This window comes from Coregonus clupeaformis, unplaced genomic scaffold, assembly GCF_020615455.1.
Source record: "Coregonus clupeaformis isolate EN_2021a unplaced genomic scaffold, ASM2061545v1 scaf0675, whole genome shotgun sequence".
In the NCBI taxonomy this organism is placed as follows: domain Eukaryota; kingdom Metazoa; phylum Chordata; class Actinopteri; order Salmoniformes; family Salmonidae; genus Coregonus; species Coregonus clupeaformis.
The window spans coordinates 70,772-86,397 of record NW_025534130.1 but is presented as its reverse complement, the minus strand read 5'-3'; the positions used below and the strand labels follow the sequence as shown (position 1 = coordinate 86,397).

The following is a 15,626-nucleotide window of genomic DNA, read 5'->3' as shown; positions in this document are numbered from 1 at the left end:
GTAGTCCCCCAGTCCTGTCTGGTGATTGTAGTCCCCCCAGTCCTGTCTGGTGATTGTAGTCCCCCAGTCCTGTCTGGTGATTGTAGTCCCCCAGTCCTGTCTGGTGATTGTAGTCCCCCAGTCCTGTCTGGTGATTGTAGTCCCCCCAGTCCTGTCTGGTGATTGTAGTCCCCCCAGTCCTGTCTGGTGATTGTAGTCCCAGTCCTGTCTGGTGATTGTAGTCCCAGTCCTGTCTGGTGATTGTAGTCCCCCCAGTCCTGTCTGGTGATTGTAGTCCCCCCAGTCCTGTCTGGTGATTGTAGTCCCAGTCCTGTCTGGTGATTGTAGTCCCAGTCCTGTCTGGTGATTGTAGTCCCCCCAGTCCTGTCTGGTGATTGTAGTCCCCCAGTCCTGTCTGGTGATTGTAGTCCCCCCAGTCCTGTCTGGTGATTGTAGTCCCCCAGTCCTGTCTGGTGATTGTAGTCCCCCCCAGTCCTGTCTGGTGATTGTAGTCCCCCCAGTCCTGTCTGGTGATTGTAGTCCCCCCAGTCCTGTCTGGTGATTGTAGTCCCAGTCCTGTCTGGTGATTGTAGTCCCCCAGTCCTGTCTGGTGATTGTAGTCCCCCCAGTCCTGTCTGGTGATTGTAGTCCCAGTCCTGTCTGGTGATTGTAGTCCCCCAGTCCTGTCTGGTGATTGTAGTCCCCCCAGTCCTGTCTGGTGATTGTAGTCCCAGTCCTGTCTGGTGATTGTAGTCCCAGTCCTGTCTGGTGATTGTAGTCCCCCAGTCCTGTCTGGTGATTGTAGTCCCCCCAGTCCTGTCTGGTGATTGTAGTCCCAGTCCTGTCTGGTGATTGTAGTCCCAGTCCTGTCTGGTGATTGTAGTCCCCCAATCCTGTCTGGTGATTGTAGTCCCCCAGTCCTGTCTGGTGATTGTAGTCCCAGTCCTGTCTGGTGATTGTAGTCCCAGTCCTGTCTGGTGATTGTAGTCCCCCCAATCCTGTCTGGTGATTGTAGTCCCCCCCAGTCCTGTCTGGTGATTATAGTCCCCCAGTCCTGTCTGGTGATTGTAGTCCCCCCAGTCCTGTCTGGTGATTGTAGTCCCAGTCCTGTCTGGTGATTGTAGTCCCCCCAGTCCTGTCTGGTGATTGTAGTCCCAGTCCTGTCTGGTGATTGTAGTCCCCCAGTCCTGTCTGGTGATTGTAGTCCCAGTCCTGTCTGGTGATTGTAGTCCCCCAGTCCTGTCTGGTGATTGTAGTCCCCCAGTCCTGTCTGGTGATTGTAGTCCCAGTCCTGTGTGGTGATTGTAGTCCCAGTCCTGTCTGGTGATTGTAGTCCCCCAGTCCTGTCTGGTGATTGTAGTCCCCCCAGTCCTGTCTGGTGATTGTAGTCCCAGTCCTGTCTGGTGATTGTAGTCCCAGTCCTGTCTGGTGATTGTAGTCCCAGTCCTGTCTGGTGATTGTAGTCCCCCCAGTCCTGTCTGGTGATTGTAGTCCCCCCAGTCCTGTCTGGTGATTGTAGTCCCCCAGTCCTGTCTGGTGATTGTAGTCCCAGTCCTGTCTGGTGATTGTAGTCCCAGTCCTGTCTGGTGATTGTAGTCCCCCAGTCCTGTCTGGTGATTGTAGTCCCAGTCCTGTCTGGTGATTGTAGTCCCAGTCCTGTCTGGTGATTGTAGTCCCAGTCCTGTCTGGTGATTGTAGTCCCAGTCCTGTCTGGTGATTGTAGTCCCCCCAGTCCTGTCTGGTGATTGTAGTCCCAGTCCTGTCTGGTGATTGTAGTCCCAGTCCTGTCTGGTGATTGTAGTCCCAGTCCTGTCTGGTGATTGTAGTCCCAGTCCTGTCTGGTGATTGTAGTCCCCCCAGTCCTGTCTGGTGATTGTAGTCCCAGTCCTGTCTGGTGATTGTAGTCCCCCCAGTCCTGTCTGGTGATTGTAGTCCCAGTCCTGTCTGGTGATTGTAGTCCCAGTCCTGTCTGGTGATTGTAGTCCCCCCAGTCCTGTCTGGTGATTGTAGTCCCAGTCCTGTCTGGTGATTGTAGTCCCAGTCCTGTCTGGTGATTGTAGTCCCCCCAGTCCCACTAACATTCCAACTCTGGGTCGTCCTTCAGCTGTTTGATTTAAGGAGAGGGTTGTTGTCCGATAGAGTGTTTACGGACTGAATAAAAGATTGAGATTTTGTCCATATATAAGTGCAACACAGAGATTACATTTTAAAAAATGAAACAAGAAAACAATGGAAGTGTTAAAAACATAACAAAGCACCTAAAAGCTACAGTGGGGAGATACATATCCATATCCATATCGTTCTCCCCACTGTATATCCTATTGCACAATTTTAATTATGATACAAAAAAGGGATACATAATCAAATATACAAATGAACATAGCATGAAAAACTGGTGAAAGTGGATAATTCAGTCTTTAAGACCGTAGCTAGTCATTTCTGGAGCAAACCCCTTATGGTGCTGAAAGACAGAACACCTGTTTCCAGACCTGCCTTCCTCATGGTCACAGATTGAGAAGCCAACCAAACCTGATTATAAACCACTAAACCACAAGGAAGCGACTGCTGCATAGCTGGATTCAATTTAAAGCAATGTCATCAAAAGACACAAAGCGAGAGACAGAAACTGGACTGGACACAACCAACTGCTGTTACAACACTCTGTGTAGCTTCCTCCTGCTGTTCCCCAGGAAACACTGTACTGTCTGTTGTCATAACAACACTACTGTCTGTGTTGTCCCTCTGAAGGTCAGAGTTCAGACGCGGGTGTCGCTGGGTTCAGAGGTCAGATAGACAGCTGAGCTGGACTTGGGCCGGGCCTGACCTTCACCCCTGTTGTTATTCACCTCTGACCCCATGGTATCTGTGGAGATGACCCAGGTGGCGGGTCGCCAGCGCTTCAGGGAGTACGGAGTCTTCACACGCTTCTTAATCTTCTCCCCTGTTCCCTGGTTCTGGACCAAGACCTCCCCTGGAACACAAACACAGGGTTAGGGTCAGGCTGTGAGGGTTAGGGTCAGGCTGTGAGGGTTAGGGTCAGGCTGTGAGGGTTAGGGTCAGGCTGTGAGGGTTAGGGTCAGGCTGTGAGGGTTAGGGTTGTGAGGGGGAAGGCTGTGAGGGTTAGGGTCAGGCTGTGAGGGTTAGGGTCAGGCTGTGAGGGTTAGGGTCAGGCTGTGAGGGTTAGGGTCAGGCTGTGAGGGTTAGGGTCAGGCTGTGAGGGTTAGGGTCAGGCTGTGAGGGTTAGGGTCAGGCTGTGAGGGTTAGGGTTGTGAGGGGAAGGCTGTGAGGGTTAGGGTCAGGCTGTGAGGGTTAGGGTCAGGCTGTGAGGGTTAGGGTCTGGCTGTGAGGGTTAGGGTCAGGCTGTGAGGGTTAGGGTCAGGCTGTGAGGGTTAGGGTCAGGCTGTGAGGGTTAGGGTTGTGAGGGGGAAGGATGTGAGGGTTAGGGTCAGGCTGTGAGGGTTAGGGTCAGGCTGTGAGGGTTAGGGTCAGGCTGTGAGGGTTAGGGTCAGGCTGTGAGGGTTAGGGTCAGGCTGTGAGGGTTAGGGTTGTGAGGGGGAAGGCTGTGAGGGTTAGGGTCAGGCTGTGAGGGTTAGGGTAAGGCTGTGAGGGTTAGGGTTGTGAGGGGGAAGGCTGTGAGGGTTAGGGTAAGGCTGTGAGGGTTAGGGTCAGGCTGTGAGGGTTAGGGTCTGAGAGGGTGCTCTGCTCACCCAGTGAGACCAGGTCTCTGGTGGTGAAGGACAGGTCCAGGGAGTTGGGTCTCTCCGGCCTCCGGCCTCCTTTAGGCTGCCTGAGCAGGGCTTCACCTCTCATGGAGACAGGGTTGGGGTTTGGGCCAGATCCAGACAAGGAACCAGACACAGAGCTCTCCCCCAGGGGGCAGGGGGTCTCTCCACTGGTACTTCCTCCTGCTCCCTCCTCCTCTTCCTCTCCTCCCCCGTCACTCTCCCCCTCTCCCTCCTCCAGCACCAGTCCGTTGTTGTTGTTGTTGTTGTTGTTGTTGGGCCGTGCGTTAGAGGTCTGGAGATCTGGTTGTCCTCTCTCTCTGCTCAGCAGGGGTTCGTGTTCGTCTGGGCTGGCAGTGATCAGACCCTGCTGGCCGTCCTCAGAGCTCCGGGGGTTAGCATTAGTGTTAGTGCTCTGAGTTAGTGTGAGCCCCACCTTGCTGCTGGCGCCCCCTGCTGGCAAGGACCCGGTCGCGTGCCCGTTCACAGAGCGGTCCCGTAGGACCAGCAGGTTGTTGACGGCGCTGACCCGGTGGGGCTCGGAGATGGCGGTGACGTTTGACACACCGTTGGTCTTAGCTCCGCCCTCTACCTGTCGTAGGTTGGACTTGCCATGGCGACCGAACTTAAACCTCAGAGAGGATGAGTCTTTCTTGGTCGGCTTGGTGCGGAGCGGCAGGCTGGAGGGTCGTTTGGGGAGGTTCTGCTGCTTGGGGAGAGGGAACACGGCGGGGGGAGGTGCCTCGGCAGCCATCTTGATGAAAGGGAAGAGCAGGGAGGAGGAGGCGGGGCTCAGCAGGTCCGGAGAACAGAACTGTTTCTGGCTGTGTTCCATCAGGTTCTCATCCGAACTCTCCTTCAGGTTCTTATCCACCTCCCTGGGGTCCAGCTTGGTGGTCTCCAGGTCCTCCTGGGTCAGGGTCAGGTGGAGGTTAGGGTTGGGGTCGTGACCCTGGCTGGACTCTGAGATGAAGGTCATGGTGGTGAGGGCGGAGGTGGAGGTTCCAGCGGAGGGGCTTCCTCCCTCGGGGTTGCCGGGGAGACGGGCGTGAGACGCCTGCTGGCGCTCGTAGTTTATAGAGTTCCTGTTCCTTTCTCCCGCCACACCTCCATCTCTCGTCCGGCCACTCACAGCGGAGGAGGCGTCGCCCTGTGTGTTCTTAGCCATGCCTTCCTGCTCCTCGATGAAGGAAGAGGCGGGGTCAGGGCCGGACTTTGGCACCATGCGGTTTCTGTTGGGACCACAGACACGTTAACGACAAAACATGCATTTACCACCAAGGAGGACTAGAAGGGGTGTGTGTGTAGTGTGTGTGTGTGTGTGTGTGTGTGTGTATGTGTGTGTGTGTGTGTGTGTGTGTGAGTGTGTAGTGTGTGTGTGTGTGTGTGTAGTGTGTGTGTGTGTGTGTGTAGTGTGTGTGTGTGTGTGTGTAGTGTGTGTGTGTGTGTGTGTGTGTGTGTGTGTGTGTGTGTGTGTAGTGTGTGTACGTCTCGTTGTGCGGTGCAGCTGGTTCTAGTAGGAATGAGTGTACGGTTAGGGTGTGTGTGTGTATAGTGTGTGTGTATAGTGTGTGTATATAGTGTGTGTATATAGTGTGTGTATATAGTGTGTGTGTATAGTGTGTGTATATAGTGTGTGTATATAGTGTGTGTATATAGTGTGTGTATATAGTGTGTGTATATAGTGTGTGTATATAGTGTGTGTATATAGTGTGTGTATATAGTGTGTGTATATAGTGTGTGTATATAGTGTGTGTATATAGTGTGTGTATAGTGTGTATATAGTGTGTGTATATAGTGTGTGTATATAGTGTGTGTATATAGTGTGTGTATATAGTGTGTGTATATAGTGTGTGTATATAGTGTGTGTATATAGTGTGTGTATATCGTGTGTGTATATAGTGTGTGTATATAGTGTGTGTATATAGTGTGTGTATATAGTGTGTGTATATAGTGTGTGTATATAGTGTGTGTATATAGTGTGTGTATATAGTGTGTGTATATAGTGTGTATATAGTGTGTGTATATAGTGTGTGTATATAGTGTGTGTATATAGTGTGTGTATATAGTGTGTGTATATAGTGTGTGTATATAGTGTGTGTATATAGTGTGTGTATATAGTGTGTGTATATAGTGTGTGTATATAGTGTGTGTATATAGTGTGTGTATATAGTGTGTATATAGTGTGTGTATATAGTGTGTGTATATAGTGTGTGTATATAGTGTGTATATAGTGTGTGTATATGTGTGTATATAGTGTGTGTGTATATAGTGTGTGTATATAGTGTGTGTATATAGTGTGTATATAGTGTGTGTATATAGTGTGTGTATATAGTGTGTGTATATAGTGTGTGTATATAGTGTTTGTGTATATAGTGTGTGTATATAGTGTGTGTATATGTGTGTATATAGTGTGTGTATATAGTGTGTGTATATAGTGTGTGTATATAGTGTGTGTATATAGTGTGTATATAGTGTGTGTATATAGTGTGTGTATATAGTGTGTGTATATAGTGTGTGTATATAGTGTGTGTATATAGTGTGTGTATATAGTGTGTGTATATAGTGTGTATATAGTGTGTGTATATAGTGTGTGTATATAGTGTGTGTATATAGTGTGTGTATATAGTGTGTGTATATAGTGTGTATATAGTGTGTGTATATAGTGTGTGTATATAGTGTGTGTATATAGTGTGTTATATAGTGTGTGTATATAGTGTGTGTATATAGTGTGTATATAGTGTGTTATATAGTGTGTGTATATAGTGTGTGTATATAGTGTGTGTATATAGTGTGTATATAGTGTGTGTATATAGTGTGTGTATATAGTGTGTGTATATAGTGTGTGTATATAGTGTGTGTATATAGTGTGTGTATATAGTGTGTGTATATAGTGTGTGTATATAGTGTGTGTATATAGTGTGTGTATATAGTGTGTATATAGTGTGTGTATATAGTGTGTGTATATAGTGTGTGTATATAGTGTGTGTATATAGTGTGTGTATATAGTGTGTGTATATAGTGTGTGTATATAGTGTGTGTATATAGTGTGTATATAGTGTGTGTATATAGTGTGTGTATATAGTGTGTGTATAGTGTGTGTATATAGTGTGTGTATATAGTGTGTGTATATAGTGTGTGTATATAGTGTGTGTATATAGTGTGTATATAGTGTGTGTATATAGTGTGTGTATATAGTGTGTGTATATAGTGTGTGTATATAGTGTGTGTATATAGTGTGTGTATAGCGTGTGTATAGCGTGTGTATATAGTGTGTGTATATAGTGTGTGTATATAGTGTGTGTATATAGTGTGTGTATAGTGTGTGTATATAGTGTGTGTATAGTGTGTGTATATAGTGTGTGTAGTGTGTGTATATAGTGTGTGTGTATATAGTGTGTGTATATAGTGTGTGTATAGTGTGTATATAGTGTGTGTATATAGTGTGTGTATATAGTGTGTGTATAGTGTGTGTATATAGTGTGTGTATATAGTGTGTGTATATAGTGTGTGTATATAGTGTGTATATAGTGTGTATATAGTGTGTGTATATAGTGTGTGTATATAGTGTGTGTATAGTGTGTGTATATAGTGTGTGTAGTGTGTGTATATAGTGTGTGTGTATAGTGTGTGTATATAGTGTGTGTATATAGTGTGTGTATAGTGTGTATATATGTGTGTGTATATAGTGTGTGTATATAGTGTGTGTATATAGTGTGTGTATAGTGTGTGTATAGTGTGTATATATAGTGTGTGTATATAGTGTGTATATATAGTGTGTGTATATAGTGTGTGTATAGTGTGTGTATAGTGTGTATATAGTGTGTGTATATAGTGTGTGTATATAGTGTGTGTATATAGTGTGTGTATATAGTGTGTGTATATAGTGTGTGTATAGTGTGTGTATATAGTGTGTGTGGTGTGTGTATATAGTGTGTGTGTATAGTGTGTGTATATAGTGTGTATATATAGTGTGTGTATAGTGTGTATATATAGTGTGTGTATATAGTGTGTGTATATAGTGTGTGTATATAGTGTGTGTATAGTGTGTGTATAGTGTGTATATATAGTGTGTGTATATAGTGTGTATATATAGTGTGTGTATATAGTGTGTGTATAGTGTGTGTATAGTGTGTATATAGTGTGTGTATATAGTGTGTGTATATAGTGTGTGTATATAGTGTGTGTATATAGTGTGTGTGTATAGTGTGTGTATATAGTGTGTATATATAGTGTGTGTATAGTGTGTATATATAGTGTGTGTATAGTGTGTATATAGTGCGTGTATATAGTGTGTGTATATAGTGTGTGTATAGTGTGTGTATATAGTGTGTGTATATAGTGTGTATATATAGTGTGTGTATATAGTGTGTATATATAGTGTGTGTATAGTGTGTATATAGTGTGTGTATATAGTGTGTGTATATAGTGTGTGTATAGTGTGTGTATATAGTGTGTGTAGTGTGTGTATATAGTGTGTGTGTATATAGTGTGTGTATATAGTGTGTGTATAGTGTGTATATAGTGTGTGTATATAGTGTGTGTATATAGTGTGTGTATAGTGTGTGTATATAGTGTGTGTATATAGTGTGTGTATATAGTGTGTATATAGTGTGTGTATATAGTGTGTGTATATAGTGTGTGTATATAGTGTGTGTATATAGTGTGTATATAGTGTGTGTATATAGTGTGTGTATATAGTGTGTGTATATAGTGTGTGTATATAGTGTGTGTATATAGTGTGTGTATATAGTGTGTGTATAGTGTGTATATAGTGTGTGTATATAGTGTGTGTATATAGTGTGTGTATATAGTGTGTGTATATAGTGTGTGTATATAGTGTGTGTATATAGTGTGTATATAGTGTGTGTATATAGTGTGTGTATATAGTGTGTGTATATAGTGTGTGTATATAGTGTGTGTATATAGTTTGTGTATATAGTGTGTGTATATAGTGTGTGTATATAGTGTGTGTATATAGTGTGTGTATATAGTGTGTGTATATAGTGTGTGTATATAGTGTGTGTATATAGTGTGTGTATATAGTGTGTGTATATAGTGTGTGTATATAGTGTGTGTATATAGTGTGTGTATATAGTGTGTGTATATAGTGTGTGTATATAGTGTGTGTATATAGTGTGTATATAGTGTGTGTATATAGTGTGTGTATATAGTGTGTGTATATAGTGTGTGTATAGTGTGTGTATATAGTGTGTGTATATAGTGTGTGTATATAGTGTGTGTATATAGTGTGTGTATATAGTGTGTGTATATAGTGTGTGTATATAGTGTGTGTATATAGTGTGTGTATATAGTGTGTGTATATAGTGTGTATATAGTGTGTGTATATAGTGTGTGTATATAGTGTGTGTATATAGTGTGTGTATATAGTGTGTGTATATAGTGTGTGTATATAGTGTGTGTATATAGTGTGTGTATATAGTGTGTGTATATAGTGTGTGTATATAGTGTGTGTATATAGTGTGTGTATATAGTGTGTGTATAGTGTGTGTATATAGTGTGTGTATATAGTGTGTATATATGTGTGTATATGTGTGTATATAGTGTGTGTATATAGTGTGTGTATATAGTGTGTGTATATAGTGTGTGTATATAGTGTGTGTATATAGTGTGTGTATATAGTGTGTGTATATAGTGTGTGTATATAGTGTGTGTATAGTGTGTGTATATAGTGTGTGTATATAGTGTGTGTATATAGTGTGTGATATAGTGTGTGTATATAGTGTGTGTATATAGTGTGTATAGTGTGTATATAGTGTGTGTATATAGTGTGTGTATATAGTGTGTGTATATAGTGTGTGTATATAGTGTGTATATAGTGTGTGTATATAGTGTGTGTATATAGTGTGTGTATATAGTGTGTGTATAGTGTGTGTATTGTATATAGTGTGTGTATATAGTGTGTATATAGTGTGTGTATATAGTGTGTGTATATAGTGTGTGTATATAGTGTGTGTATATAGTGTGTGTATATAGTGTGTGTGTATAGTGTGTGTATATAGTGTGTGTATATAGTGTGTGTATATAGTGTGTATATAGTGTGTGTATATAGTGTGTGTATATAGTGTGTGTATATAGTGTGTGTATATAGTGTGTGTATATAGTGTGTGTATATAGTGTGTGTATATAGTGTGTGTATATAGTGTGTGTATAGTGTGTGTATATAGTGTGTGTATATAGTGTGTGTATATAGTGTGTGTATATAGTGTGTGTATATAGTGTGTGTATATAGTGTGTGTATAGTGTGTATATAGTGTGTGTATATAGTGTGTGTATATAGTGTGTGTATATAGTGTGTGTATATAGTGTGTGTATATAGTGTGTGTATAGTGTGTATATAGTGTGTGTATATAGTGTGTGTATATAGTGTGTGTATATAGTGTGTGTATAGTGTGTGTATAGTGTGTATATAGTGTGTGTATATAGTGTGTGTATATAGTGTGTGTATAGTGTGTATATAGTGTGTGTATATAGTGTGTGTATATAGTGTGTGTATATAGTGTGTGTATATAGTGTGTGTATATAGTGTGTGTATATAGTGTGTGTATATAGTGTGTGTATATAGTGTGTGTATATAGTGTGTGTATATAGTGTGTGTATAGTGTGTGTATAGTGTGTGTATATAGTGTGTGTATATAGTGTGTGTATATAGTGTGTGTATATAGTGTGTGTATATAGTGTGTGTATATAGTGTGTGTATATAGTGTGTGTATAGTGTGTATATAGTGTGTGTATAGTGTGTGTATATAGTGTGTGTATATAGTGTGTGTATATAGTGTGTGTATATAGTGTGTGTATATAGTGTGTGTATATAGTGTGTGTATATAGTGTGTGTATATAGTGTGTGTATAGTGTGTGTATAGTGTGTATATAGTGTGTGTATATAGTGTGTGTATATAGTGTGTGTATATAGTGTGTGTATATAGTGTGTGTATATAGTGTGTGTATAGTGTGTGTATATAGTGTGTGTATAGTGTGTATATAGTGTGTGTATAGTGTGTGTATAGTGTGTATATAGTGCGTGTATATAGTGTGTGTATATAGTGTGTGTATATAGTGTGTGTATATAGTGTGTGTATATAGTGTGTGTATATAGTGTGTGTATAGTGTGTATATAGTGTGTGTATAGTGTGTGTATATAGTGTGTGTATATAGTGTGTGTATATAGTGTGTGTATATAGTGTGTGTATCAAATCTAATCAAATGTTATTCATCACATGCTTTGGTAAACAACAGGTGTAGACTAACAGTGAAATGCTGACTGACAGGCCCTTCTCAACAATGCAGAGAGAGAGTTAACAACAGGTGTAGACTAACAGTGAAATGCTGACTGACGGGCCCTTCCCAACAGGTGTAGACTAACAGTGAAATGCTGACTGACGGGCCCTTCCCAACAATGCAGAGAGAGAGTTAACAACAGGTGTAGACTAACAGTGAAATGCTGACTGACGGGCCCTTCCCAACAATGCAGAGAGAGAGTTAACAACAGGTGTAGACTAACAGTGAAATGCTGACTGACGGGCCCTTCCCAACAATGCAGAGAGAGAGTTAACAACAGGTGTAGACTAACAGTGAAATGCTGACTGACGGGCCCTTCTCAACAATGCAGAGAGAGAGTTAACAACAGGTGTAGACTAACAGTGAAATGCTGACTGACGGGCCCTTCCCAACAGGTGTAGACTAACAGTGAAATGCTGACTGACGGGCCCTTCCCAACAGGTGTAGACTAACAGTGAAATGCTGACTGACGGGCCCTTCTCAACAATGCAGAGAGAGTTAACAACAGTTGTAGACTAACAGTGAAATGCTGACTGACGGGCCCTTCCCAACAGGTGTAGACTAACAGTGAAATGCTGACTGACGGGCCCTTCCCAACAGGTGTAGACTAACAGTGAAATGCTGACTGACGGGCCCTTCCCAACAGGTGTAGACTAACAGTGAAATGCTGACTGACGGGCCCTTCCCAACAGGTGTAGACTAACAGTGAAATGCTGACTGACGGGCCCTTCTCAACAATGCAGAGAGAGAGTTAACAACAGGTGTAGACTAACAGTGAAATGCTGACTGACGGGCCCTTCCCAACAATGCAGAGAGAGAGTTAACAACAGGTGTAGACTAACAGTGAAATGCTGACTGACGGGCCCTTCCCAACAATGCAGAGAGAGAGTTAACAACAGGTGTAGACTAACAGTGAAATGCTGACTGACGGGCCCTTCTCAACAATGCAGAGAGAGTTAACAACAGGTGTAGACTAACAGTGAAATGCTGACTGACAGGCCCTTCTCAACAATGCAGAGAGAGAGTTAACAACAGGTGTAGACTAACAGTGAAATGCTGACTGACGGGCCCTTCCCAACAATGCAGAGAGAGAGTTAACAACAGGTGTAGACTAACAGTGAAATGCTGACTGACGGGCCCTTCTCAACAATGCAGAGAGAGTTAACAACAGGTGTAGACTAACAGTGAAATGCTGACTGACGGGCCCCTTCTCAACAATGCAGAGAGAGAGTTAACAACAGGTGTAGACTAACAGTGAAATGCTGACTGACGGGCCCTTCTCAACAATGCAGAGAGAGATTAACAACAGGTGTAGACTAACAGTGAAATGCTGACTGACGGGCCCTTCCCAACAATGCAGAGAGAGTTAACAACAGGTGTAGACTAACAGTGAAATGCTGACTGACGGGCCCTTCTCAACAATGCAGAGAGAGAGTTAACAACAGGTGTAGACTAACAGTGAAATGCTGACTGACGGGCCCTTCCCAACAATGCAGAGAGAGAGTTAACAACAGGTGTAGACTAACAGTGAAATGCTGACTGACGGGCCCTTCTCAACAATGCAGAGAGAGAGTTAACAACAGGTGTAGACTAACAGTGAAATGCTGACTGACGGGCCCTTCCCAACAGGTGTAGACTAACAGTGAAATGCTGACTGACGGGCCCTTCTCAACAATGCAGAGAGAGAGTTAACAACAGGTGTAGACTAACAGTGAAATGCTGACTGACGGGCCCTTCCCAACAGGTGTAGACTAACAGTGAAATGCTGACTGACGGGCCCTTCCCAACAGGTGTAGACTAACAGTGAAATGCTGACTGACGGGCCCTTCTCAACAATGCAGAGAGAGAGTTAACAACAGGTGTAGACTAACAGTGAAATGCTGACTGACGGGCCCTTCTCAACAATGCAGAGAGAGAGTTAACAACAGGTGTAGACTAACAGTGAAATGCTGACTGACGGGCCCTTCCCAACAACAGGTGTAGACTAACAGTGAAATGCTGACTGACGGGCCCTTCTCAACAATGCAGAGAGAGAGTTAACAACAGGTGTAGACTAACAGTGAAATGCTGACTGACGGGCCCTTCCCAACAGGTGTAGACTAACAGTGAAATGCTGACTGACGGGCCCTTCTCAACAATGCAGAGAGAGAGTTAACAACAGGTGTAGACTAACAGTGAAATGCTGACTGACGGGCCCTTCCCAACAACAGGTGTAGACTAACAGTGAAATGCTGACTGACGGGCCCTTCTCAACAATGCAGAGAGAGAGTTAACAACAGGTGTAGACTAACAGTGAAATGCTGACTGACGGGCCCCTTCCCAACAATGCAGAGAGAGAGTTAACAACAGGTGTAGACTAACAGTGAAATGCTGACTGACGGGCCCTTCCCAACAGGTGTAGACTAACAGTGAAATGCTGACTGACGGGCCCTTCCCAACAGGTGTAGACTAACAGTGAAATGCTGACTGACGGGCCCTTCTCAACAATGCAGAGAGAGAGTTAACAACAGGTGTAGACTAACAGTGAAATGCTGACTGACGGGCCCTTCTCAACAATGCAGAGAGAGAGTTAACAACAGGTGTAGACTAACAGTGAAATGCTGACTGACGGGCCCTTCCCAACAGGTGTAGACTAACAGTGAAATGCTGACTGACGGGCCCTTCTCAACAATGCAGAGAGAGAGTTAACAACAGGTGTAGACTAACAGTGAAATGCTGACTGACGGGCCCTTCCCAACAGGTGTAGACTAACAGTGGATAGCTGACTGACGGGCCCTTCCCAACAGGTGTAGACTAACAGTGAAATGCTGACTGACGGGCCCTTCCCAACAATGCAGAGAGATAGTTAACAACAGGTGTAGACTAACAGTGAAATGCTGACTGACGGGCCCTTCTCAACAATGCAGAGAGAGAGTTAACAACAGGTGTAGACTAACAGTGAAATGCTGACTGACGGGCCCTTCTCAACAATGCAGAGAGAGAGTTAACAACAGGTGTAGACTAACAGTGAAATGCTGACTGACGGGCCCCTTCCCAACAATGCAGAGAGAGAGTTAACAACAGGTGTAGACTAACAGTGAAATGCTGACTGACGGGCCCTTCTCAACAATGCAGAGAGAGAGTTAACAACAGGTGTAGACTAACAGTGAAATGCTGACTGACGGGCCCTTCTCAACAATGCAGAGAGAGATTAACAACAGGTGTAGACTAACAGTGAAATGCTGACTGACGGGCCCTTCCCAACAGGTGTAGACTAACAGTGAAATGCTGACTGACGGGCCCTTCCCAACAGGTGTAGACTAACAGTGAAATGCTGACTGACGGGCCCTTCTCAACAATGCAGAGAGAGTTAACAACAGGTGTAGACTAACAGTGAAATGCTGACTGACGGGCCCTTCCCAACAATGCAGAGAGAGAGTTAACAACAGGTGTAGACTAACAGTGAAATGCTGACTGACAGGCCCTTCTCAACAATGCAGAGAGAGAGTTAACAACAGGTGTAGACTAACAGTGAAATGCTGACTGACGGGCCCTTCCCAACAGGTGTAGACTAACAGTGAAATGCTGACTGACGGGCCCTTCCCAACAATGCAGAGAGAGTAACAACAGGTGTAGACTAACAGTGAAATGCTGACTGACGGGCCCTTCCCAACAATGCAGAGAGAGAGTTAACAACAGGTGTAGACTAACAGTGAAATGCTGACTGACGGGCCCTTCCCAACAATGCAGAGAGAGAGTTAACAACAGGTGTAGACTAACAGTGAAATGCTGACTGACGGGCCCCTTCTCAACAATGCAGAGAGAGAGTTAACAACAGGTGTAGACTAACAGTGAAATGCTGACTGACGGGCCCTTCCCAACAGGTGTAGACTAACAGTGAAATGCTGACTGACGGGCCCTTCCCAACAGGTGTAGACTAACAGTGAAATGCTGACTGACGGGCCCTTCTCAACAATGCAGAGAGAGTTAACAACAGTTGTAGACTAACAGTGAAATGCTGACTGACGGGCCCCTTCCCAACAGGTGTAGACTAACAGTGAAATACTGACTGACGGGCCCTTCCCAACAGGTGTAGACTAACAGTGAAATGCTGACTGACGGGCCCTTCCCAACAGGTGTAGACTAACAGTGAAATGCTGACTGACGGGCCCTTCCCAACAGGTGTAGACTAACAGTGAAATGCTGACTGACGGGCCCTTCTCAACAATGCAGAGAGAGAGTTAACAACAGGTGTAGACTAACAGTGAAATGCTGACTGACGGGCCCTTCCCAACAATGCAGAGAGAGAGTTAACAACAGGTGTAGACTAACAGTGAAATGCTGACTGACGGGCCCTTCCCAACAATGCAGAGAGAGAGTTAACAACAGGTGTAGACTAACAGTGAAATGCTGACTGACGGGCCCTTCTCAACAATGCAGAGAGAGTTAACAACAGGTGTAGACTAACAGTGAAATGCTGACTGACAGGCCCTTCTCAACAATGCAGAGAGAGAGTTAACAACAGGTGTAGACTAACAGTGAAATGCTGACTGACGGGCCCTTCCCAACAATGCAGAGAGAGAGTTAACAACAGGTGTAGACTAACAGTGAAATGCTGACTGACGGGCCCTTCTCAACAATGCAGAG

At 44.2% G+C, this 15,626-nt stretch overlaps 1 protein-coding gene across 1 annotated transcript in view; it reads right to left on the bottom strand.

The window, feature by feature from the left end:
• Nucleotides 1-1,929: 1,929 nt before the first annotated feature.
• Nucleotides 1,930-15,626, bottom strand: part of LOC121563972 (bone morphogenetic protein receptor type-2-like) — a gene marked incomplete at its 5' end in the record, with an annotated part of 33,510 nt that continues 19,813 nt past the window's right edge. The window contains 2 exons of the mRNA XM_045216312.1: nucleotides 1,930-2,950; nucleotides 3,687-4,933. Coding sequence (XP_045072247.1) covers nucleotides 2,736-2,950; nucleotides 3,687-4,933 — 1,462 coding nt within the window. The remainder of the gene's footprint in view (nucleotides 2,951-3,686; nucleotides 4,934-15,626) is intronic.